The 22767-nt window shown below is 51.9% G+C and overlaps 5 protein-coding genes across 5 annotated transcripts; 2 read left to right on the top strand and 3 right to left on the bottom strand.

Moving 5' to 3' along the window:
- Positions 1-196: 196 nt before the first annotated feature.
- On the bottom strand, positions 197-2291 carry ACET3X_006203 (uncharacterized protein; the record flags this gene model as incomplete). The annotated part of the gene is made up of 3 exons (XM_069452388.1): positions 197-1871; positions 1922-1944; positions 1995-2291. The coding sequence occupies 3 exons, from the start codon at positions 2289-2291 to the stop codon at positions 197-199; spliced, it is 1995 nt and encodes a 664-aa protein (XP_069306563.1).
- A 334-nt stretch (positions 2292-2625) lies between these two features.
- On the top strand, positions 2626-3476 carry ACET3X_006202 (uncharacterized protein; the record flags this gene model as incomplete). Its single annotated transcript, XM_069452387.1, has 3 exons — positions 2626-2721; positions 2778-3259; positions 3311-3476. 3 exons carry the CDS (start codon positions 2626-2628, stop codon positions 3474-3476), a joined length of 744 nt encoding a protein of 247 aa, XP_069306562.1.
- A 262-nt stretch (positions 3477-3738) lies between these two features.
- On the top strand, positions 3739-5089 carry ACET3X_006201 (uncharacterized protein; the record flags this gene model as incomplete). The annotated part of the gene is made up of 2 exons (XM_069452386.1): positions 3739-4635; positions 4691-5089. The coding sequence occupies 2 exons, from the start codon at positions 3739-3741 to the stop codon at positions 5087-5089; spliced, it is 1296 nt and encodes a 431-aa protein (XP_069306561.1).
- Positions 5090-7247: 2158 nt separating this feature from the next.
- Positions 7248-7808, bottom strand: ACET3X_006200 (uncharacterized protein; the record flags this gene model as incomplete). The annotated part of the gene is made up of 1 exon (XM_069452385.1): positions 7248-7808. One exon carries the CDS (start codon positions 7806-7808, stop codon positions 7248-7250), a length of 561 nt encoding a protein of 186 aa, XP_069306560.1.
- A 5027-nt stretch (positions 7809-12835) lies between these two features.
- On the bottom strand, positions 12836-22609 carry ACET3X_006199 (uncharacterized protein; the record flags this gene model as incomplete). Its single annotated transcript, XM_069452384.1, has 1 exon — positions 12836-22609. The coding sequence occupies one exon, from the start codon at positions 22607-22609 to the stop codon at positions 12836-12838; it is 9774 nt and encodes a 3257-aa protein (XP_069306559.1).
- Positions 22610-22767: the final 158 nt, after the last annotated feature.

The following is a 22767-nucleotide window of genomic DNA, read 5'->3' as shown; positions in this document are numbered from 1 at the left end:
GGGGTATGTATGCAGTTCGTCAGAACAGTTACCCATAGTGGGTCACAACGACAGGCGTGGTGCCAATGAAGTGGCTCCTGCGTGTGTTGGCTGTGGAGTTTATCGGTCCGTAGCGGCGCCATGAGATATCGATATTGTGACCCTGCCCTGTAATGGAACCAATCAAGGTTCTGGAAGACTACATCCTCGGAGCTTTTCATCCAGGTTGCGGACTGGCCATCCCTCCATTGTAAGCACTGGCAAAGTCCAACTGTCCCAGCTGGCCATTGATCTGGTCAATCTCTTTATTCAAGTCTTCCAAGTTTTGCGCCAGGCTGGAAACTTCGTCGAATCTTCGGTGTTTGGTAGCGTCGGCAACCATCTCAGATACCATGAACTTCTGTTCCTCAAGCACGATGAGCCGTTCTCTCAGCTCCTTTTCTTCGGATTCCATTGCCGAAACTTCGCTACTGCTCACAACACTACCGGTGGAGCGGTCGTTGTACTTGATAGAGGCGAGAGCACTGCCTCCGTTTGGCCGCCCTTGTGGGGCTGCATGCTTTAGGATCTTTGGCAACGACCGCAAGGGCAACATGTGTAAGCTCAAGAAGCTGTAAGCTTGCTGGTATACTGCTCGCTGTAGCTTCTGTTGTGTCGGCGAGTCTGTGGGTAGGTCTCGTATTCTCTTCGCGGCCACGTCGAATTGTGCGAAGCCGTCCATCAATCGCTTTCGCACCTTGGTCGCGTCGGTCAATTGTTGCGGTGTAGGTGATTTGTCTGGATCTTGCAGCGCCTGCAATAACTTGTGGAAGCGTGGGAGAAGTAGTCGGATGCCTCTTTCGAATTGCGCAAGATTCTCGTACGCGCGCTGGTCCTTGGGCTTGTCGGCTAGTTCGCGTTCGAAGTCGCTTCTAGCGAACAACGTGTGCTGGCAATCTTTGCACATGCGTACGTCGATGCTCATTTGAGCAGCATCCTTTTCCGTCTTTTGTGCGCTGGCATCGACATTAAGGCCTATCTCTGAGGAGCAGCCAGTCTTCGGATCGCTGCACACGACGCGTCCGCACATGCGACAGTGGGATCTTCTGAAGGTGTATGTCGAAAACTCCTGCTGACAGAAGGGGCAGTTGGACACTTTGGCGTCTTCCTCCCAAGTGATTATCGATTGCTCCAGAGCCTTCCGTTGGTTCTTGACGCCCGCCAGCGAGGAGAACCAGCCCCCTGTAGTCGGTGTTTCTTCTATCGGTGGCGGATCTGCGAGGAGCTGCGTCAACTTTGTGAGGCGCTTCTCGAGCCTGCTGACTTCCATGCGCTCCCTGTCCACCCGTTTCCGTCTGATGTTTGCGAAGTGGTCAAAGTGGTCGCGCTCGAAGCCGTGGTGGTCGTTGTAACCGTCTCTGGACTTGTAGCATGTCTCACACACTCGGCACCATATGCCTCTGACGGGGTCGTGTTTGGCCTGGCGCGACAGCTTCATCTGGTACATGGTGTGTTCCTCGCAGAACAGCCTCCCACACTGCCTGCAATTCACGGCTGGCTGGTTTCCACCCAGCGCCATTTGTGATGCCGTGATGGGTCTTGCGCAAAGGGGATCTGAGCACACATCGCGGTATCCCGGCCGCTGCCAATGTGCTCGCGTGACTTCCTCCTCCGGGTCTCGGCGCACGGGTGCGGGCTCGTAGGCAGCGTGGGCGGTCGAGGCAGTGGCCGAGTGGGACATGTTGGGCGGCGTGGGGGCATCGTTTGATTCGAAGACGTCGAGCCCCTTGAGCTTCTGGTTGAGGACGGCGAGGGGCTGGAACTTCTTCGCCTTGTGCATCTGCGCCTCGAACCAGTTCTTGACCTCATCCTGCTCCTCGACCACCAGGTTCTGGTGGTTGTCGTCGAGATGTCTAGTACTAGTCAGGAATAGCATGCTGGGTTGTGGGCGAGGGAGCAGTACCGGTTGAGTTGGAGTAATGTTACCTGCTACGTCAGAATCACCGTACATAACTCAGCAGGTGCCATGAACCCACCATTTCCTCATTACATATCGGGCACACGAGTCTACTGGACGCGCTCGCGGCTGCATTCTCACTCGGCCCAACCAGCACCCTGCTGCTGATGTCCTCCCTCGTCTCTGCGGTGCTGGCTGGGCTGATGGACGTCTGCGAGCTCAGCGATAGCGAGCTCTCCGAGGGCGACAGCAGGCTCGCATTGCGGCGGTGGGCTGCTGCTGCCGCGGTTGCTGGCTGCGGAGGTGGCGCAGCGGGCGACAGGTTCCTCCCGCTCCCCAGTACGCGACCGCCGCCCAGAGACCTGCGCGAGGTCATATTCGGGAGTGTCTGGTGGAGTCGTCGTGGAAGCACATGGGCCAGGATGGGTAGGCTAAGGGCGTGGGTCTTGGGCGCGCGCCGTTGCAGGGCACGCTAAGGATGCATGTCCGCTCCCTCGTCGCCGTCGCACAATGGAGACATTGCTGCTAGTGGCCGGGCATGGAGGCATTGCGTGATCTGGCCTCTGACGAGTAATTACAGGCGACGAGAAAAACTCTATACACAGGCCAGCCCGGCGCGTCCTCTGCTGCACGGCCTTGGCAATGACGCGGAACAGTTGACATGGCTATCTCCGGCCTGCCTCCTCCTTCTCCGCAACACTCTCCGCACCATGAAAGGCCCCTACCCAGACATCCAAGGCGGCGGCTCGTTGATTCTCGCATGGCAGATCCGGAATAAACGCGTCCTGGTGGTCGGCGGCGGCGAGGTATGTCACAGCCCCCTGGCGCCCCTACAAAGTATTGACGGTTGACAAAAGTCTAGGTCGCTGCCGGTCGCATCGTCAACGTGCTCAATGCCGACGCCAAAATCACCGTCGTCTCTCCGCGCGAGGGCCTCAACGACGAAGTCGCCTACCGCATAGAACAGGGCCAGGTCGACTATGTAGACCGCAAGTTCGAGCCCCAGGATCTTGACGGCGTCGACATGGTCCTGACGGCCGTCGACGACCCGGAAGCCTCGTCGCAGATATACAAGCTGTGCAAGGAGAGGCGGATAGCAGCAAACATTGCCGACGTGCCGCCCGAGTGCGACTTTTACTTTGGCAGCGTCCATCGCGATGGGCCATTGCAGATCATGGTCAGCACAAACGGCAACGGCCCCAAGCTAGCCAACATCGTACGGAGGCAGATAGCAGCGGGCCTCCCATACAACATTGGCAACGCCGTGCAGAGAGTCGGCATGCTACGGAGGAAGCTGCGAAAGGTCGCCCCCAACATCGAGGAGGGACCAAAGCGGATGCAGTGGTGCGTTGTCCGCATCGCATACCAAACACACCAGCTGACTCGGAATCATAGGATGTCAAAAGTTTGCGAACAATATTCGCTCGACGACCTCTGCGCCATGACCGAAGAAGACATGGAGATGCTTCTGGGCTTCTACAAGCCCAACACCGTCCCGTCACTCGAGCAAGTACGGCTGCAGGAAGAAGACGGAGCGTACGACGGGCCTTTCTTGATCTAATCGCATACACGGGTTCGGCGTTGGGGTAGACAGCACAATGTAGGTGTGACCGGGAGCTGCGGCGACGCTACATCTCGGGCTTTTTGTATATCAATTGTACCCTTTCTCACGCTCCTTCCTCTTCCCATTTCATCTCACCTCACTCGTCGGCCAATTAGGCAGGCTGGTCCGAGCGTCAGCTTTGCACCTGTCTGCGGGTCCACTATTTCCATCACCAGAACACGGCACGACAATTCTTGACCCCCCAATCGATTTAGTAATCATGTCAGACGTCGGCATGAACCTCGCGCAGCGCCCGCCATATGTCACCGTCGACTTCAAGGCACTCGCCAAAAACGATAAAGACTTCAAACAGCTATGGCAGCGAACGTCGGGTAAACTAGATTTCCAAGATCCCGCTACTACCCAGACCCTCTCAAAAGTGATTCTCAGGGTAGACTTCGGTCTTGAACTTGACGTGCCAGATGATCGCCTGTGTCCGCCTATCCCCAACCGCTGGAACTATGTGGCCTGGCTGCAAGGTCTAATCGACTCTACATCACCAGACTACTCCAGCAAATATGATCCACATCGCCAGGTTCAGGGCTTGGATATTGGTACTGGGGCATCCGCCATATATACCTTGCTGTGCCTAAGATCACGTCCGAACTGGTCAATGTGCGCTACCGATATCGACAAGAAGAGCTTCGACTCAGCAGCTCGCAACCTTGCTCTCAACAACTTCATGACGCGAACCAAGTTGCTTCAAACCACCGAGCTCAACCCTCTTATCCCTCTCGCAGCCCTCGGTGTTGATCGTCTCGACTTTACTATTTGCAATCCACCCTTCTTCAACGATGCGTCCGAAATGCAGTCTAGCTTGAAGGGTGAGGGGAAGAGCTGGAGGCCCAACGCCGTATGTACGGGCTCAGAGAACGAAATGGTGTGTCTCGGTGGTGATCTTGGCTTCGTGACCAAGATTGTAAATGAGAGTCTTGTCCTCAGGGAAAAGGTGCAGTGGTATACGAGCATGTTTGGTAAGATGGATAGCGCAAAGGCCATCATCAACCTCTTGAAGAAGCACGGTATCACAAATTGGGCGGTTGGTGATATAGATGTCGGATCCAGCACCAAGCGATGGATTGTCGCGTGGAGCTTTGCAGACCTCAGGCCAAGAAATGTAAGTGCCATGCAAGACGTTTGGGCTATTGATGGAATATACTTACCCTATCTAGAGCCACGCGCGTATTGAAAAGATGGCTAATGAGTTTCTGCCGTTTCCGACTTCTTATCCCATCGCGCTACCGCCTTCAGTCGAGCCACAGGCAGCCAAAGACGCCATCAATACACAACTCTCATCGCTCGATTTGACATGGACGTGGGACACTGTTACTTCGACCGGCATCGGCGAAGCTAGTCAGAATGTGTGGAGTCGCTCGTATCGCCGCGCATACGAGCGTAAGCAAAGAGAAGGCCTTGTTGACATGAAGCAAGATCGAAAGATTGAGCTCGCTTTTCGTATCCGCGTCGTGGACTTGGCGCGTGAGGTCGTTGTTGAGTGGCTAAGAGGCACGGATCAGGTGTTGTGGGAGAGCTTATGTGGACTTGTACACCGACATTTCAAGAAGACTTGAGCGCCGTGGATGTTGTTGTAATCTTCGGCGAGTGGGTCAGTCATCTCAACACTTACTCAATTTCTCCTGGTACATCGTAACGCCATCTGCCAGCCATTGCGTTTTGCCCACTCCTGCTCCTCCTCCTTACTTCACTCCATGGCCAGCGAGGGAGCAAATGTTTCGCACCGAGTTTGGAATCCTCCCTTTTGGGTGCAACATGGGGAGTTGGTAGCATTGTCAGCATCAGCATATGTCAGCTTATCCTTGGCGCTACTGATTTCAACCATCCAGGTCAGGACTCTCGTGCCACCATCACATTCAAACGACCTGAAAGCATGCAGGCTACATGTGCTAACTTCCTTTTTTGGGTAAATCTTTTTCCAACGGACCTACTACGCCGTCAAAGTGACTGTGTCTCAAAGTCAACTCGTTGTGCTGGTATAAAGAATCAACTTCCTCGTTTCATATTAAGTAACTTTCCAAACTCAAAAAGCCAATATCCTTACTTATATTCATTTCTTCATACCATCCCTTGCTGTATCATTATCCAAGTATCCTACATACCCGCAGTTCTAGTCCGACATGCACGCCCGATTCTCAATTATGGCGCTCGCTACCCTAGGCCTCACCACGACCGTGTTCGCCGTCGCCGTTCCCTCCGTCGTTGTGGAATGTGGTGCTGTTGCTCCGTGGAACACTTGCGTACAGGGCTGTCCCGGAACTTGCAAGCAGACAAGTAGCTATGTGTGGTGCGACTGTCCCTGGCAGCAAGGAGGGAGTGGAGGTGCGTAAGGGGTAAGTGTAATTTCAGTCAGATTTGGAAGTCTCACTCATCTTATATCTGTGTAGATGTAATGGAGGAATGAGTGTAAATGGGAAATTTCTGTATTGGGAACTGAATATAAAGTGGCCTGAGTATGAAATGTGTCTCCTATAGCACGATGCCGGTTACAATCATCAGCTTATGTACTGCTTGCATAGATCGATATGGGAATGCGCCTGTCGGAATATACTCGCCCTTGTCACAAGGACCCAGGACAGGCGCCTAATTACACCTACTTGGCCTCACTATTCTGAATCATTACCATCCAAACAGCCAGGACGTGCCAGACTCACAAAGGCATCGCGAAGCAATACCGTGGTACATGCTGTCTCACCCATGGTACTGCAATAACCCACACACTACAAGCAACATATATGTGCCCCATTACCATTGTCGCCATCGCTGAAATTTTACAATAAATACCTATAGTCGCAATCACCATCAAAGTTTCTCCTACTCCATCATCCTTCACTACCATATCCGCCTCACCCACTCACAACTTAGCAGACCATTTATATCGAACAACAATGCATTTACAAGGCCTTATCCTCGCTCCTGTCTTCCTACTCTCCACCCTCACCGCCGCCCTACCTGGTGGTGGGGTACGATCAGGTGTCGGCTGTGGCACCATTCATCTTGCCGGCTATTGTGCAGCGAATTGCCCTGGCCTCTGCGTTGCTTCTGGTACCACTTTGCAGCCTGGGGCACTTTGTGTTTGTCTATAAGAAGTGGGCAACTGCTGGGAAGAGCTAGACGTGAGTTGGCTGATCAGAGCTGCATGTTTGCTTGCTAATATATCAACCACCAGCTGATCTGTCACATGTGCTGGTCAACAAAAGGAACAAAAGTGGCTAGGATATGAGTAATCAGATGGTATAGCAGACGCAGGTACAAGCAAGGAGAGTTTTCTTGCTAAAGGGTTGCAATGGTTAGCACGGTCCTGAGTGAATGTAAGCCTTCGTGTGGACTGGCTTGATGAAGCTTGAGAACTGTCATAGGCCTTGTATATTCTTGGTTCTTACTTCCTGTTGACCTTTGCAATTACCAATACTTCCCTGCGCTACCACCATTCCACAGCAATTGCATATTCGTGCAGAATATCTGCCTGGACGCATCTCTCGAACACTATGATCGCAGTTCCCATCCTACTCATACCTTAGGATGTGTATCAGTTTATGTTTGACTATGGTGAACCGAAGAAGAGTTGCTATATGCCGTGTGACTTTTTCCTATCCCCCTAGATTCGGTATGAAAGGCGTGCTTTCAGCGCCACGTCAGCAATGAATAGCATCAATGACTGTTGAACATATCCTGTATTCTCATGGACTTTCCGCAACACGCCACTGTCTTCACTCAGACAATAGGTTCATCCCAAAACATACTCTTGTCCATCTCCTCCGCCATCCCCTTGGCCATGGGCGGCGCATCGAAATCCGGTTTCCTGCCCGCACACAGTCCGTTCATCTGCCCATCATCCTTTATGCCACCTCGTCCAGCAGCTCCCGCTCGCCCAGCCCTAGCACCAGCTTGACCTCCCCTCTCCAAGCCTCCTCTACCTCTACCACCGCCAAAGTCCATCGGCGCCATACCCTGAGGATTCGCAGCAGCTCTATTCTCGCGGTGCAGCTGTCCACCGTGTAAGTCACCCTTGAGTTCCTCCAGGTTGTTTACTTCATCAGTGGTATACAGAAACGTCTTCCAGGCATGTGCCTGGCTCTCGAGTCCGCGGGGCGCAGAGCCGGTGGGGATGATGATTGGTTGGTTGACGCGGAGAGCAAAGTCGCGGTCGCCGCTTGCGGCGGTTGCTTGATCGAAGCGCGCAGTGCCAAGGTCAGCGAGCTCGACGGGGTTGTGGTAAGAGGATGCTTCTTGGGCAGTGCCGTTGCCGTTGTTGGTCGCGTTGGGGTCGGACATTGTAGGTAGATCGTTTGGATTGCTTGCAGTGGAGTGAACGAGTAGGTTGTTGACGTGTTTGTGGAGGAGGAACGGGCTTCAACGTTGGTTCGGAGTGGATTTCTAAAACCGTGTCGGGTTATTGTTGGTAGTGAAGCGCAAGTGAGAGAACCTACTCTGCTGGTAGTAGGAAAAGCCGGTTCAGCAATGCCTATTGGATGTTCGATCGTGTAAAATTGGTGTTTTTGTAAGAGGTGGTGAGCGAACCAATAGTGAGATGACAGAGAACGTTGTACTGATGACGGTGAGGAAGGAACACTAAGAGTTGAGGAAGCGACGTGTACTCTCACCACATTGCAGAGCGTATCGCATCTTCGCGCCGCTTCGACACTATCCATAAGTTTATTACTTGTAAGAAGGTTCGAGACACAAATAGAAGATCATGGCAGTTTGAATTGCGATGGACCATCACCGCTGAGCGAAATTAGCGACACACAGTTGATGACCTGCGCAGCACAAGAGACGGAAATCCTTGATGTATCTAAATTGTAGGTAGGGACATCGACAACTAGACAGAACAGATATATGCACATAGATCTCTCATTCTGTTGTTTTAAGTAGGTTTGGAAATAGACGTCGGTCAGATGGATGGTTGATAATACCAACGACTACAACCATGTGCTTTGTGCTCAGGCCTCTGCTTATTTGCGACAAAACGAAGCGTCGTAATAATTCTTCTTAACATATTTATCATAGTAGACCTTTTGATCAAAAGAAGGCGAGTATACTTCTACTTCCATTTACGATACGAGCAAAGACTCACAATTTAGTGGCCGACCTCCCAACCAAACGACGAACTGAGACATGCCAACCATGGATGGACTCTCGAAAAACTTGACACTGCGTTCAAGCTTGTGGTCATCACCTCATGCGGCAACATATTCCGGCGGTGCACACCTGCCTTAGACTCGGCCGACTTTGGTGACACTCTGGCGTTATTCCAAGAACTTAGCCCAACCAGCGTCGCAACAATGTCGTATTATAGTCATGCCTTGTTCAAATCGACCCGGGCACATCAACCAAGTGCAGCCTGCCCGTACACGTGCCTTGATGGATTTGCGATGGTGATAGATGACTATCCCACAGAAGGTGTGGGTCAGTACGAGAACGCCTCCTCAAAGAGGTCAATGCTCCGTACGCTCACCCGACGTCTGACAGCTGCCCTAACGCTGTCACTGAAGCCTCTTGGCCCACACACTGAAACCGCCATAGCACCGATCTGTGCAAGCACCTCTCCATCCAGCACATCTTGTACAACGCATCGTTGCAGTCTGACATCGAGGTACGCCGGTAAGGACCAACTTTCAAGCTCGAATGAGACCATCCTGGAAACGTAGATGCGTATGCTCACGACTTCGTGAAAGTGCTGTATTGCCGCGATCTCATCAAGCCACGACCGCACCCACTCCAACGCATCGAGGTTGGTGATGCACCAGATGAGGACAATTTTCTGTGTCGCAGCAGTGTTACTGTTGTGCGCCTTGAGCAAATGTCGGACGAAAGATAACTGGTGTGTGATTCCCACTCCGCCAGCAAAGAGGACAACAGTGCCATACGAGTCGAATGAGTGATAGCCGCCATATGGCCCCTCGATCGCTCCCCGGAACTGCACCTGAGCGCCCTCGTATTTCGCCGCCAGCTTGTAAAGGCAATTCGTCATTCCTTGGCGTGAGCGAACGATACACGAGACGGTGCTAGGCCCGTCTTCCAATTCAAGGTCGTTGATGGTGGAGGGCGCCTTTTCCGCCAGAATGCTCGCGTATCCAGATGGTTGGGACCAAGCCACTGAGAACGGATGTGACCCCATAAGCGCTATTCTTGGCATGTAGATCTGAACGTGTGACCCAGGAATGGCGTTCCACGAGTGGGGAAGCGTAAAGGTGACACGCGTCGCCTCACCAGGTAACGGTTCCAGGCTCACACGGGTCCACGTCTTTTCTTTCCAGGAAAAGTTGTAATGTAGTATGCGAAAGATGCGAACCAAAGGTTCTAGTGATAGGAGGATGATGACTAAGTAGATCCAGGGCAGTTGTGGCAGAGCGTGCTTTGCCAAATGGAAGTAGACACCAAATATCGCGACTGCGAGGCCGATGCGGTGTAAACAAAGGAATGTCTCGTAAAAAGAGCGTCTAATAGGACCGATGGATTGAGCCACGAGAAACAAAAAAGCGACGAACGCCGCAAGGCCGCACTGATATGACAGCGATCGCTGTAGAAGCCAACCCACACTATGCCAGCCACTCTTCCCATTATGAGTCATCCGATATGTGTTGTACAGAAAAGCGGCGGCATGAGCGGTGGCCTCTAACACAACAAGTCGCGCCGTCCATCGATGGAAAAGGTTGAAGGTATTGTAGCTGACTTGGAGGAGGTTGATCAAAGGGTTGTTCCGAAGGGCAAAGAGAACGGCGAGTATGAGGTTGAATGTCGCAAGAGTTCCACATCGGCCGCGAAATTCAGCCACCATCTGAGCACGTGGACGAACAGAGATGACTAGGCAATATGCCACGTTGCTGAGAATATAGACGACGATTACCACGAAATGGGCGCGAGTGGGAAGAGAAGCTGATGTCGTAACACCTGTAGATCCTTTTGCTGGCTGTCGACGTTTCGTGGGCCCAACTGGGGCATAAAGAAAGTGTCGCTTGAGTGCCCCCCAGTACACATAACGATTCTTTGCCCAAAATTCTTGACCCCTACATGAAGCGATCGCTGAGATCCTTCGTCGATCATTTCTCGTGGCAACGAAGACACGAAAGCATAAAGCGAGCATGATTGGTAACAGAGCAGTTACAATGAGGATGTTGACGAACTTGTTATTCGAGGCTTGATCGACACCCGCAAGACCATGGCTGAACTGAAAAGAGTCAGAGCCTGTATCGATATTGCCGTCATGGACGTTATCGAAGGTCGGTGTATTGGAGGGGTATGATGAATTCTGGATCGTTGTGGTGTCCATCTGTTCTCAAGTACCGGCAAACGGCGCGTTTCGCTGAGGCGTGTGTGTGAGATGCTGCTGTGGGGAGACTACGACGTATCTTGCAAAGCTTTATAGCATTCTGACTATTGACAAGCTTCTGGTGTGCGCGTTTTGTTGAAGCCAGGCGAGGTCTGGGCGATGCGTTCTGTTCACAAAAGAGAAATCCGCTATGTTCAGACCTCGCGATCGGATGCTGCATTGATCGATCCTGTTTAAAGCCGCGTCAAAGATGTGGTAAGAGTTTGTTAGTTGAAAGGAGCCAAAGGTTAAAGTCCTGCGGCCGTTCATTACCAGTCAGCGCACCTGCACAACCTCGATCTGAGCCAACTTGGCAGCTAAGAGCATTAGCGGTGGTAACGCAGCAAGATCCTGAAGTCACACCACTAATTGAACCACGATCCCGAAGTCAGTAGTGGTTTCCAAGCGGATCGAGGCCTGCGAAGGTAAGCGAAGCGTGATCTTATATTGTCAAAGTCTGAGGCTCAGTTGCTTACTCCTCATTCGGGGGGCTGTACTTCTAAACGACGATAATAGACCAGCTTGGCTGTACGCCATGCGCGAACCAGATAGGCTCATCATACAAGGCTAAAGAGGTTGTGATTGGTCTTTGCGTAAGACCGGACAGACGGCAAAGCGCAAGTCGTAGTGCCAAGATTCGAGGATACCAAATAGCGCTGACACGAGCTTCGTCAGCCTAAGTCCTGCCTAAGTTAACATCTAGCCGATTCCAGCAAGAGATAGTATCCCGCTACAAGTCACCAGTGAGAGAAGGAGCCAATACTCTCAGTTTTTTCAAGATAGTGAGCTTCTTTTAGAGGGCTTCCGATCGCCATGTATCCGCTGTGACAGCCGGATCAACGTCGAGGGCAATTTCGAAGTCTGCAAGATTGGAGCCAGCCCTTAGTACCAGCAAGATCGTACGTCGCATAACCCATATCAAGTCCACGGCCCATATATCTGGTATAGCGCCTTGTGGAAGTCATAGGCTCCGTCCTGTACCATGAGTTCTGAAAACATAGTTGTTAGCAGGATCTCATCCGATTGTCTGCTAATGTTTCGCCAGACATGATTATCAATGGTTTGCGATGCAAAGCCCATGGATGGGGGCGCCACCTCTTTATAGCTGGTAATGCTGATGGAATCTCCAACGACGCAGCGGACTGGTTTCGGTGTATTCCTCCGATGAAGTCGAGATATACTTGAGAAGTCGTGTGGTCTCGGTGTTTAGGGCCGATCCGACGGACTGTTTTTAATACAATAGGGGCTATGGAGACCCAAAGGTTTGCACTGAAGAGCATCTCACGCCACGAGATCCGCCTCTAGGTGGTACAAGATTTCGTGATTCCATACGAGAAGGTGGGCAGGCGATCTGCATAGCTTAACGTAGCATATGCATTGCCTGCGAAGGTTACGATGATCTAAAAGCTGAATCCATCTGGTTGTCGCTGAGGTGGTGGCGTGATTGTTGGGATGGAGGGGGCTGTCAAGAAGAAAAGATGGCCGATCGAGGGTTCGTCGTTGGCTTGGCGAGCCATCGGCGCGTGACGTCATGACGCGACACGTCTCCCTCGCGCTTTCTGGCTTTCGCAGTCGTGCCTAACGGATCTTGTAGCAGCAAGTTCAGTTGAGCATAATGGTACGGCTATAACCCATAGACGATGAGCGACTCAATATTACCGCATCACCATCGCCACCATAGCCAATGACCATATACGATTCATATATAGCTCAACAACCAGCATTGTTGTTAGTTGAGCACACCCAAAACGGTCTGCTTGTTCAGGATGACGGTATCATTTTGAGACCCAGAGGCACAGAAATTCAATATATACATGTTGATTCAGATATGTTCACCGACTGATTTTTTTCCAAAACGCCATTTTACCCAATGTACCAATCCCTTTCCCCTAAACACCTTACCAAATAATGCTAGACGATTAATCTCCGAGGACATGCGCGCTTGTTTTGTTCCGTTCAACTCCCCACCTCTTGATTTCTTATCACCAACTCAGCTACTCCCCAAAATCCTCTCGTAGGCTTCCTCTACCTCCCTCGCAACTTCCAATAACGTAACAATAACAATCTGATGCGTAACATTCGGCAGGCGATCTCTGTGCAACCCAATCCACTCCAACGGCGGCGTCGCCTCACCCATGTCCCTTAGCTGCGGCGTCTCAATCAGCGGCGGCTCCAGTGGCGTATATTCGTAGCGCGACTGTGGAACATTGACTACAGCCGTGATTTTCTCCTGACCATCTTGCGACACGGAGGGAGCGCGGGGGCGGTTGGACGGCATCGCCGTCTTATCAGCGGCGTTAGGGTCGGTAGTAGGGGCATCGGGATCGTCTTGGAGGGTTTGGGACGTGCTAATCTTGATGTTGGATTCTGGAAGTGGCTTGCCGAGGCGGGAGGCGAGGGTGCGGGAATGGTTAGACCACATGGTGCGAATGTAAGAGATACGGGAGTAGTTCCACCCGACGTCGACTTTACCCTCGAGCGAGCTACGGAAGAGATAGTCGATGTGTGTTCCCTTGGGTACTTGCCAGGTGTGCATTGTAGCGATGACCTTGGGCACACGTAAGATTGTGCCGCCACGTGCGGAACTGACGCTTGCCGACACGTCTTCAACTGTAAGGTCGGTCACGGGTTTACTCTTTTTTGGCGTTGGCACAGAAGCCAGTGCGACGGAGAGTTGACCAAGTGTCATGCCGAGACTAGAATGAATCTTGGTCTTTTTCTCGAGTGCAACAGCAAAGCGCGCTTGCATGTCGCCAGCTTCCAGCATCAGCACTTGGTTGTCTATGAATGTCGATGGGAAGACGCCAAATCTGATTGACCGTAATGTGACGATAACATCAGTATGCAGTGAGATGGGTGCTTTGAAGTTGTCCTTGTCCGGCTTTGTGAGAACCTGACTGCTCGATCCTGGTGGTGTGAATGGCTCAGGCACCGATGATTTGCGACGCAGGAACTTCTCAATATCTCGGAGAGATTGTTTGTACGCCTGTTGGTTCTCCTGAATCAATCGTTCGATCGCTTGCCATAGCGCAAGACCCTGTGCAGCACTCGTAGCATGACAAAATACGTGAATCTTGCCACCGTCAAGTATAGCAACCAGTCGATCTTGTGCATCGTCGCCCTCAGGGCGGACGTTATACATCAGGAAGCCGAAGTCTGCAATGTCTGCCATCACAAAAGCCTGAAAGTCGAACCCAGTCCTTACACGCAACTGGCGGAAGGCAACTGATGCTTGGATCAGAGGTGTTTGACGAGTGCCTGGTTCTTGCAATGGCCCCCCAATTGACGTGCGTACTTTGATCTCATGCAGCTCGATGAAGCCACTCGTGCGACCCGTACTTTCAACACCAATCTTCTCGACACCAATACATAGATTCTGCTCCGAAGTCGTAGTCTTCTTGGACGATGCCCACATGTTGTGAATGTGGAGCCATGACTTTCCGATCGATTGACCCAAGTCGAGATCAACCTTGACATCCGCAATAGCTACGTTGGCATTCCAAGGAAATGCGGTACCAGCAGCGATTTGCTGATAGCGTTGTATAAGAAACTCCTGTGGTTCTGAGTTGGCGCTCGGTGATGACGCTTTGGAAGACCGGCGGATTTCTGGCGGCACCCAGATTTCCCTGAACAACAGGAAGTCCTGCAGTTGGCGCGCGTTGATTTGTAGAGCGGTCGGGTTGATCTTGAGGATCGCCGAGATACCACTGGTGCCGCTGAGATGTTTGCTGTTCATCAGGGAAATCACGATTGACTCCATGTCCAGACTAAACGTAGACTCACGAGAGTATACGTGCCGAACAGTAGTCACGAGTTTCTCAAACGTGGCTGATGCAGCAAAGAAGTGACCATGCTCTTGAGATTTGACGCTGTTGGCCGTAATGTAGATATCCTCAATCTTGGCAATTGCTGTGACACGAGCGATGGGCTGGCAGCTAAGACTGAACTCTTGTTTGCAAATCCGGAGTCCTAGGTTGAGCCTTGTCCTACCCAGAATGGTGGTAGGGTCTGCAGTGATGATGTTATCTTCGTCGAGCAACTTGGCAGTCGGCTTTGATTGGTCTCGAGACTGCTCGGGTGATGCAGCCTCATCCTCATTATCCTTTTCGCGGACCACAGCTTTGATGCTATCCGATATATCGATGATAATAGGCACGACAGTCGGTAGTAACGTGTTGGTTGATCCATCGACTCGAAGCTCGGCGTTCAGAGAAGGATCGCTTCCGTCATCTGTATACTCGACGCGCACTGCCACGCCTGGAGCTCGTAGTGCCATACTGCTCTTCGACTCGTCACCTACGAACTGGCTGTAGCGTCCCTTTTGCTGGGCCCGACTGGAAGCGCCTTGTACTGGCGCTTTGTCACTGCCGTGGATATGTACCACAGCTCCAGCAAAGTTGACATCGGCGGTCAGCGACGCAAGACGTTTGTTCCCAAAAGGGTTTTTTCGTTGTGCACCAGTGGTCGTGGGTGTCATATTCCAGTTAGCAGAAGCCTTGCGAAATTTCTTGCCGGCAAGCGCAATAGACCGCTCGATGACATTTCCGGGTAAGACGAAGTGCGAGTCCAGCTGGAGATCGAGTGATTTGCCGGCAGCGTAGAACGCCAGTTTGCGCGTATCTTTTGTGGACGCATACGCCACGTTGAACACCATCTTAGGCAGTAATGCTGAGTTAGACGATCGCACCTTCTTGCTCGCCGATACCGGCACCATCTGTAACCGCATATCTTCAACCATCAAGCGCGCGGCATCGTCTTTCTGTGTCGACAGGTCAATTTTTCCGAAAGAAAGCACAAGATCGTGGATCTCAGTTCGGGGGAAAGGGGCGACAGAGTTTCCGACAATCCAGCTGACTTGTAGGTCAAGGAGTTCCAAAGCATACGTCGACGTAAAGAGGGCTCCTGAGCTGATACTGTCAGAATCTTGATGCGCATCGCTTTTGAGACTCCGATCGCGTTGATGAGAGATTCTGCTTTTCGTGTGCCGGAGACGACGTAGATATTTCTTCTCTTTAGAGAGATCTAGATCCTTGATCTTATCCTGGAGATGGTTCACCACGTCCACTACTGCTGACGCTGTGTCTGCGAAGACGTTCACTTCCAGACCAGAGCTTCGAAGACTGTAAACTCTGCGGGTAGGTTCAGAATCTTTCTCGGTAGTTGCCTGGAAAACAGCTCCAAACGTGAGATTACCACATTGACGAACCGAGTCTTGATCCTTGAGGTCCATATCGATGGTAATTTCATGAATCCGCACCACGGCTTCGGGATACAGCATGATACTCTGGTCTGAATCGATGTTTGTGGCTTTGAGCTGAACTGTGGACAGCCTGAACGCGAGACTTGCTGTCGGCGAGTCTGGATGCTGACCAGGGGCACTAGCTGAAATGTGCATTCCGTGCAGCGTCATCCGCACATCGAACAAGATATCCGGTGAAGACGTAGGAGCTTTGACTACTGGCGAGCTTGCTGAGGCTGGGAACAACTCCTCAATATGCGTCTTCAGAACCCCAACATCATCCTTAACCGCCTGGAACATATGTGACATCTCCGGTTTGTTGATGGTCGCAACGAGGGACTGAATCTCTGAAGCCTGGACATGTACCTTTTCGACGATGCCCGACGCCAGAACCTTGGTCTCTTTCTCGGTCTGCGTAATCGACAGTCTTCCATTGAGAGGAGGCAGCTCAAGCGAGCTGATGACGTGTGAGCCTTCTTTCGACGTACTGTATAGCCGATGGAAGTTGGCTTCGAGATCATAGTCCACCTGCAAGGTGACATGCTTGCTCAATGCTGGGATGACAGCAATACGTCCGGACGAGCCTGTGATTGACCATCCAAGAGGCTGAAGAACAGCAATCTCGATTTGATATGCGTCCATGAACAGTGCAAGTGAGATGTTGGGAAGCTGAGTAGAGCTCTTATCGGGCTTTCCGTCCTTCGGGGTTGTGCTCGTGAATTGTTTCATGTTTGCGGATTGTCGATGGAAATACGCGGCCTCGTCCTTGAGCACATGATCCGCCACTTCGATAAGGCCTAAGATGTCCTCTTGCACCTTCACGACAATCTTGCGACTTGCAGCTGCTACCTTGATTTCATTCGGTGTTTTGCTCTCGCCTGCGGGCTCTACCATAGCAAAGTAGATACTTGGTTGTTCAAACTGCGTTTTGGCCAAGACTCGCGAACGAGAGGACAGCTCACTCACAGCGACGTCGACGTGAAGATGAGCGGATATGATCTCCCCAAGTTCCGATGCTCTACTATCTGCATCGAGAAAAGAGAACCGCATGCTTCTGCCTGTGTTGATGCTTCGAAGGTTGATAGTATCTAGCGTAATCTGGACCTTGTCGGTCGCAAATACCACCTGAAGATCATGGTCATACATGGGTTTCGAGGTTTGTCTTGGTGGCGGAGTTATCGCCTTCGTCTTTTCTGCTGCTCTCGGATTTTCCTTCTGGAACAGCTCTAGTAGTGATTCTGCAAGCTCGCAGATCTCCCACTGAACATGTAGTGACGTATGCCCGGAGCTGATCTGAACGATTGTGGATTTCTTTAGAGCGCCGGCGTCTATCACCATTAGTCCATCAGGTTGCGCTGGGGGCATCAAGACGATATTCAAGGCTAGGAGACCTAGAGAAACTTCGCTTTGTCTTGGGCCAGGATCGATGATGAATTTGATCTCTGCTGACCTGATGTCGACATGGACAGGTGCAGAATCGGGCGTTGGGAGCGGCTCTTCGAGATGTCCAAAAAGCAGTCTCATCGCAAGGCTCTTCTTCACATGCGCTAGATCCCACGTACGCCACTGGTCCCACATCCCGATGATCTTTTCCTCAGCATTGACAGGGCATGCCACATCAGACTGCGAACAATCCCCAAGAATGGCGTCTTTCTCGACTTGTGGAAGACATTGCCAGGTATACCGAAATCGGGAAATAATCTTCCAAGAATCATGGCTCCGCAGGTGGTCTCTAGCCGCCCGAAGGGCATAAGACGCTTTGGTAAGAAAGGCGGGATCTGAATATTGGTCTTGTACGCTTGTGAGGTACCAGGCCAGATAGCGTAGTCGATGTTGTTGTCTTTGCTCAACTTCAGCGAATCTTGTAATCAGTTTCTCAGATAACAGTGTCGTCCGGTGGATGAGCGCTGCTAGGTACTCGACCTTCTTGCTTGCGACGGCATTCTCTAATGACCGAAAAGAGACGTTCACTGAGGTTTCTTTGCTCTGCAACATCCACAACAAAACGTCCCTGATTTCAGCCTGAATAGCAACTCCCCCACCCATGTCGTCAAGATCGCGCTCGGTTACAGAGAGACCAAGCGAGCCCAAAGTGGTATGTAACGAAAGTGAGTTCTCGCCAGCTCTTTCACCAGGAAACTTCTTGATCCTCGCTGCCAGCACAAGCCTGTTCAGGATGACATCATATTGATCCTGCCCCGTCTCATTTGTGGAGCGAGCTTGGAAGTTGTGCTGGAATCGAATGTGCGTAAAAGGTATGCGAACGCTGAATTCAACTGAGCTGCCTTTGCCTTCTAGCCGGTTCCTGTTCTCAAGGATCTTAGTCATGACGTTGACTTGAAATTCGTCCAAAAGATCTTCAGGACGCCGTGGTTGAATTAATTCGAGCAGACTCGAAACACATGTGACGAATTCCGGTGTGCAAAAGACGCGTATACCTGGCTCTGCACTGATCAGTATGCTGCTGTGGGTGAAGCTCTCATCCAAATGCTTCGTTGACACATCGTTGAAGACGACGTCGTCAGTATCCCGGAAACGATTGCTAGAAGGTATGGTAGGAAAGGAAGGAACATCCGACAAATCCGGCTCGACCTGATCGAACGGAAAGTAGGGTACGGCGAGGCTGCTAGATAATGCGACAGATGAGGGCGTCCAGTCGTGCTCCACTCGCTCATCATTCCTAGCGGGCGAATATGGTCGGTGAGTTGTATGCATTGGATTTGGGGATCCACTCAGGAGTGTCCGACTATCACTGCTACCTACGGTCGTCTTGTCTGCCTTATGCCTGACTGCAGATCGGATACTGCTAGCAAATGACATGGCTGGAGACGATCGCTTGCCACCTGGATGCGTTCGTCGCACACTAGAGGATGAAGCAGACGAGGACTGCTTAGATGATGTGATCGAACTGGCATGGTGAGGCGGCTGGTACAGGAAGATCGGATGAGGTACATCCGGATATTGCATCGCTGGTGCACGCAAATTTTGTCGATTTGTGTCGTCTTGATGTGGAGACGAGGCTCGCTCATCAGCAAGCATGAAGCGGATACGATTAGTACGTTTATCGTGCAACCGCATGTGAGCCTGTTGCTGTGCGCGCTCCTGCGAAAAGTCCAGCTTGCGAGTCAACAGACTTAACGACACAGTCGTTTGGAGATAGGCCTGGGTAGTGACAGTTTCCTTGTCCTTGGAGTGTGCTCGGTGATGCGATACAGACTTGGATGGAACGGCACTAATCGTGAAGTCGGGTATTAAAACGTTGAGTCGCTGAGAGAATGTATTTCCAGCGAGATCGTTGAAGTTGAGACTGACGGGACTCGTCTTGAGTAACAATGCTTCTTGGGCGATGTGTACACAGACGCTGATATCGTGTGTCTTCAGTCTCAAGAAAGTCGCATCGTGAATGACCGGAATTTCGCCTATAGGCAGAGTGTTCTCATCGTCGTCAAGAGTGAAAGCAAATGAGCGCGCTGCTCCTGCTGCAGTTTCAACAAACTCTGATGTGCAATCCCCGGTGATCTTTCCTATTTCAAATTCCCAGCTACACAGATAAGTCGGCTCGGTTGGTGGTAGTCCAAAAAGACGATGTCCAAAGATGATCGTTGAGTCAACAAAGAGCTCGGTAGGCCCGCTTGTGAATTCGTTGGGGACCTCAGCGTCTGGAATTAGGCCTCCGAGGGATATGCTGATAGGACTAAAATTGACCATCAGATCCATGTAGTAGTTGGTAAATCTGAGATCCGCAGAAGCGAACGGAAGATCGGCTCGGATGCCACGCTCTGCTGCGTACAGATTGGCAGGTAGCAGTACGCACGATTCATCCGCAGAGATGCACAGTATCACATCCAGGTCGTTCGAAAGCTTGGCTGGTTGTATGTCTGCCTGGGTCCCATCTGCTGCTAGAGTGGTACTTGGCAGCCCCTGGAACTCCTCCAGTGTCTTGAAGTGCATGTCATCGCCAAAGTAGTTGTCTTTGATCTTCATGAAGTGATGTATGAGCCAGCCGTATAGTTCAAGGTTGAGCTTATGACCTTGGATGTCCATGAAAAGCCTATCGGTGTTCATGGGCGATGTCTCAGTCATGAAGGTATGACTCCCGCTCAAGGCAAGCCCTCCCAGATGAGCTACTTTTGGCGATTGTACAAAGGTCTTCAATGTGTTCTTCTGAGGCATTAAAACTTCGAGACCAAGATTCTGACCTTTGACGTCAAACTTGATTTCATTCTCAAGCGGCCGGAACTTGTCCAGCGGTATGGACACATCTCCTTGCAAGTTCTGACCAGACAGGATAACGAAGTTGTTGTCTTCCAGATCAGATGGGTTGTTTATTATGTTGGAGTCGTTGGTGTTGAGATACAACTTGAAGTTGGAGAAGTCAACGCTGAGCAGGTACTGGAAAGGCACAAAAAGAAAGTAATCAGGCGGCGGACCCGAGCCCCAGTCAGCGACAAGGTCCATGATTAGGAACATGTGATCTCTGAGGAGGAACAGCTCCAAATCTTGACATTTGATGTTGAACAGCCATTTCCGCAAAGTGTTCCAGCCTAGAGGATTAGAAAGGTCGCAGTCGACCCCAATAGCGCCAGAACGCCACAACAGACCGTGATTGACACTGGACGAGATCTCAGTACTGGCGATATCGACATCCACTTTGCTCTGGTATCCTTGTTTCGAGGCATACATGTCCATGACATAATTGACGGTGGATTGCTCGGCTATCTTGACATCAATCCATCCGAAAGGACGGACATTCTGCGCACCAGTGTTGTCTCTTCGCTTTCCCCTTCTGAGGTACGCCTTTGCTTTGCCCTTGTTCTTGTCCCCGGGCTTTTCGCGTGCATTCAACGTGTGTGCTTTTCCCTTCCATTTCCAATCCTTGGACGGTTCGCGGGTGGGTATGCGCAACACGGTATCTTTTTCGATGCTGAGGAAAAGTTTGAACACGGTCTGCACACGGAGGTCGCCAGCCTTCAGGGGCGTCGCTGGGACAGCATCCACACGGTTGCCAGGGAAGAACATGTTTTGGAAGATGCCGCGATGCCGGTCCGCCCAAGGTCCGTAGTTTATAGTACCTCCAAATATTTGTATGTCCATGCCATAGTCGGGCGGAATGCTTCCGTTGATGTCGTACGGCCGTGCGGGATCGACGTGCCTGCTGTGGTCGAGATCGTTTGGGACGGGACCAGGAACATCCCAGTAGAAGGAAACGTTGACACAAGGGCAGTCAGCAATCAACGACGTCTTGGCGTATTCGAGGCTATCCCACTCGCCATGGCCGTCGTTGGTGGTATCGTCAAGGTACCTTGCCAAACCTTTCCAAGGTTCGCGACCGGGGAAATGCCATTGAGAATTCAGAGGTGTGTTGTTAGCCGTGCCTGACCTGGTGTGAGTATGGATAGAATCTGAGTCTCTGGAAAAGATGCCAGCCAAGTTTGGAAGTCTCCTTAGCCAACGCCAGTGTCTTCTGTGCCGTGCCTCCTTCTCGATTATGGAGTCTTCTGGTACACCCCCTGCTGCTTCTTGCTTGTACTGTACAGCTGAATCGAGTTGTCCAATCTTGTAATCGGGGTTAGGTTTCATATGAACGACGGGATGCGTGACCTGGAAATTGAAGAGCTGCTGGTAAACGTCCAAGGGGCCACATGTAGACGCATCGATGGTACCGGTCGCTTTCTCAAACTGAGCAGTTATAACGGCCATGGTGTGCTCATTTCCGACGACGATGGCGCCCTTCACTATGTCGATGTGAACAGGGAGGAGCCTCAGGAAGGCCGGTATGTCGGCTTTCTTGGGGGTTGACGAGGTTGATTGACCGGTAACAGGTCGGGTCGCGTTGCTGTCGCCCTCCGTATGCTGCTTCTTCAGCTTGTTGTGGCGGTGATGCTCGTCTTTCTCAGTCTTGTCGTAATCCGTCACGGATCCCTCGGGCGATTTCTCATCCTGGGCAGCGCTCTCGGCCTTCTTCTTGACTGCGTCTATGATACCGTCGTACGCAGGGCTCCGGTTGTACATGAAGGCCTCGATGCCAGAAATTTTGATGGAGAAGCGACATGGCAGCTCTTTCCGCGTCTGCTTGCCTCCCTTTTCTGCCTTGTCCACATTTCCACTTCGACTGTCAGACCGGCTCCTGGGCGTGCTTGGTGTGCGCTCGCTACTAGTGTCGGCTTCCGAGGAAGGGTCGCCGTCAGTAAATACGCCGGCATCTTTGACCCTCCGCAACCAATAGTTCCAGGTGATGTATCCGCCATGCACCAGTATCGTCTCGTTGTGGCCATGATAGCGAATGTCCTTGAAGAAGAGGCGGCCGCCCAGCAGGGAGATTTGGAGCGAGGTGATGTCGATGTAGGCATTGAAGGTGCGCCAGGTGTATGCGCGAATGCCGTAGGACACGAGGGTCGCGAACAGGCGGTTGAAGTAGAAGAGGAAGAAGATGGTCAGGATGCCGCAGATGAGCAGCTCAACCAGGAACACCCAGTTGAAGCCGTCGCGCGGGTCCAGGGGCTCCGCGACGATTCGGGACGCCATGACTGCAGCGCGTGGTGTGAAGGAGAGTGGGCGTCTTCATGGCTCGAGGGGGAAGTTGCGCATGGTCGTGGCGAGCGGAGATGGAAGGAGCGAAGGGGTGGCTCCTGCTCAGTCTGGCGACATGTGCTCGTGGTGTTGATAATTTCGAGATGCTCAGG

The sequence above is a fragment of the Alternaria dauci genome, chromosome 5 (genome assembly GCF_042100115.1).
Source record: "Alternaria dauci strain A2016 chromosome 5, whole genome shotgun sequence".
Taxonomy (NCBI): domain Eukaryota; kingdom Fungi; phylum Ascomycota; class Dothideomycetes; order Pleosporales; family Pleosporaceae; genus Alternaria; species Alternaria dauci.
The sequence above is the reverse complement of the archived record's forward strand: the minus strand, read 5'-3'. Positions and strand labels throughout refer to the sequence as shown.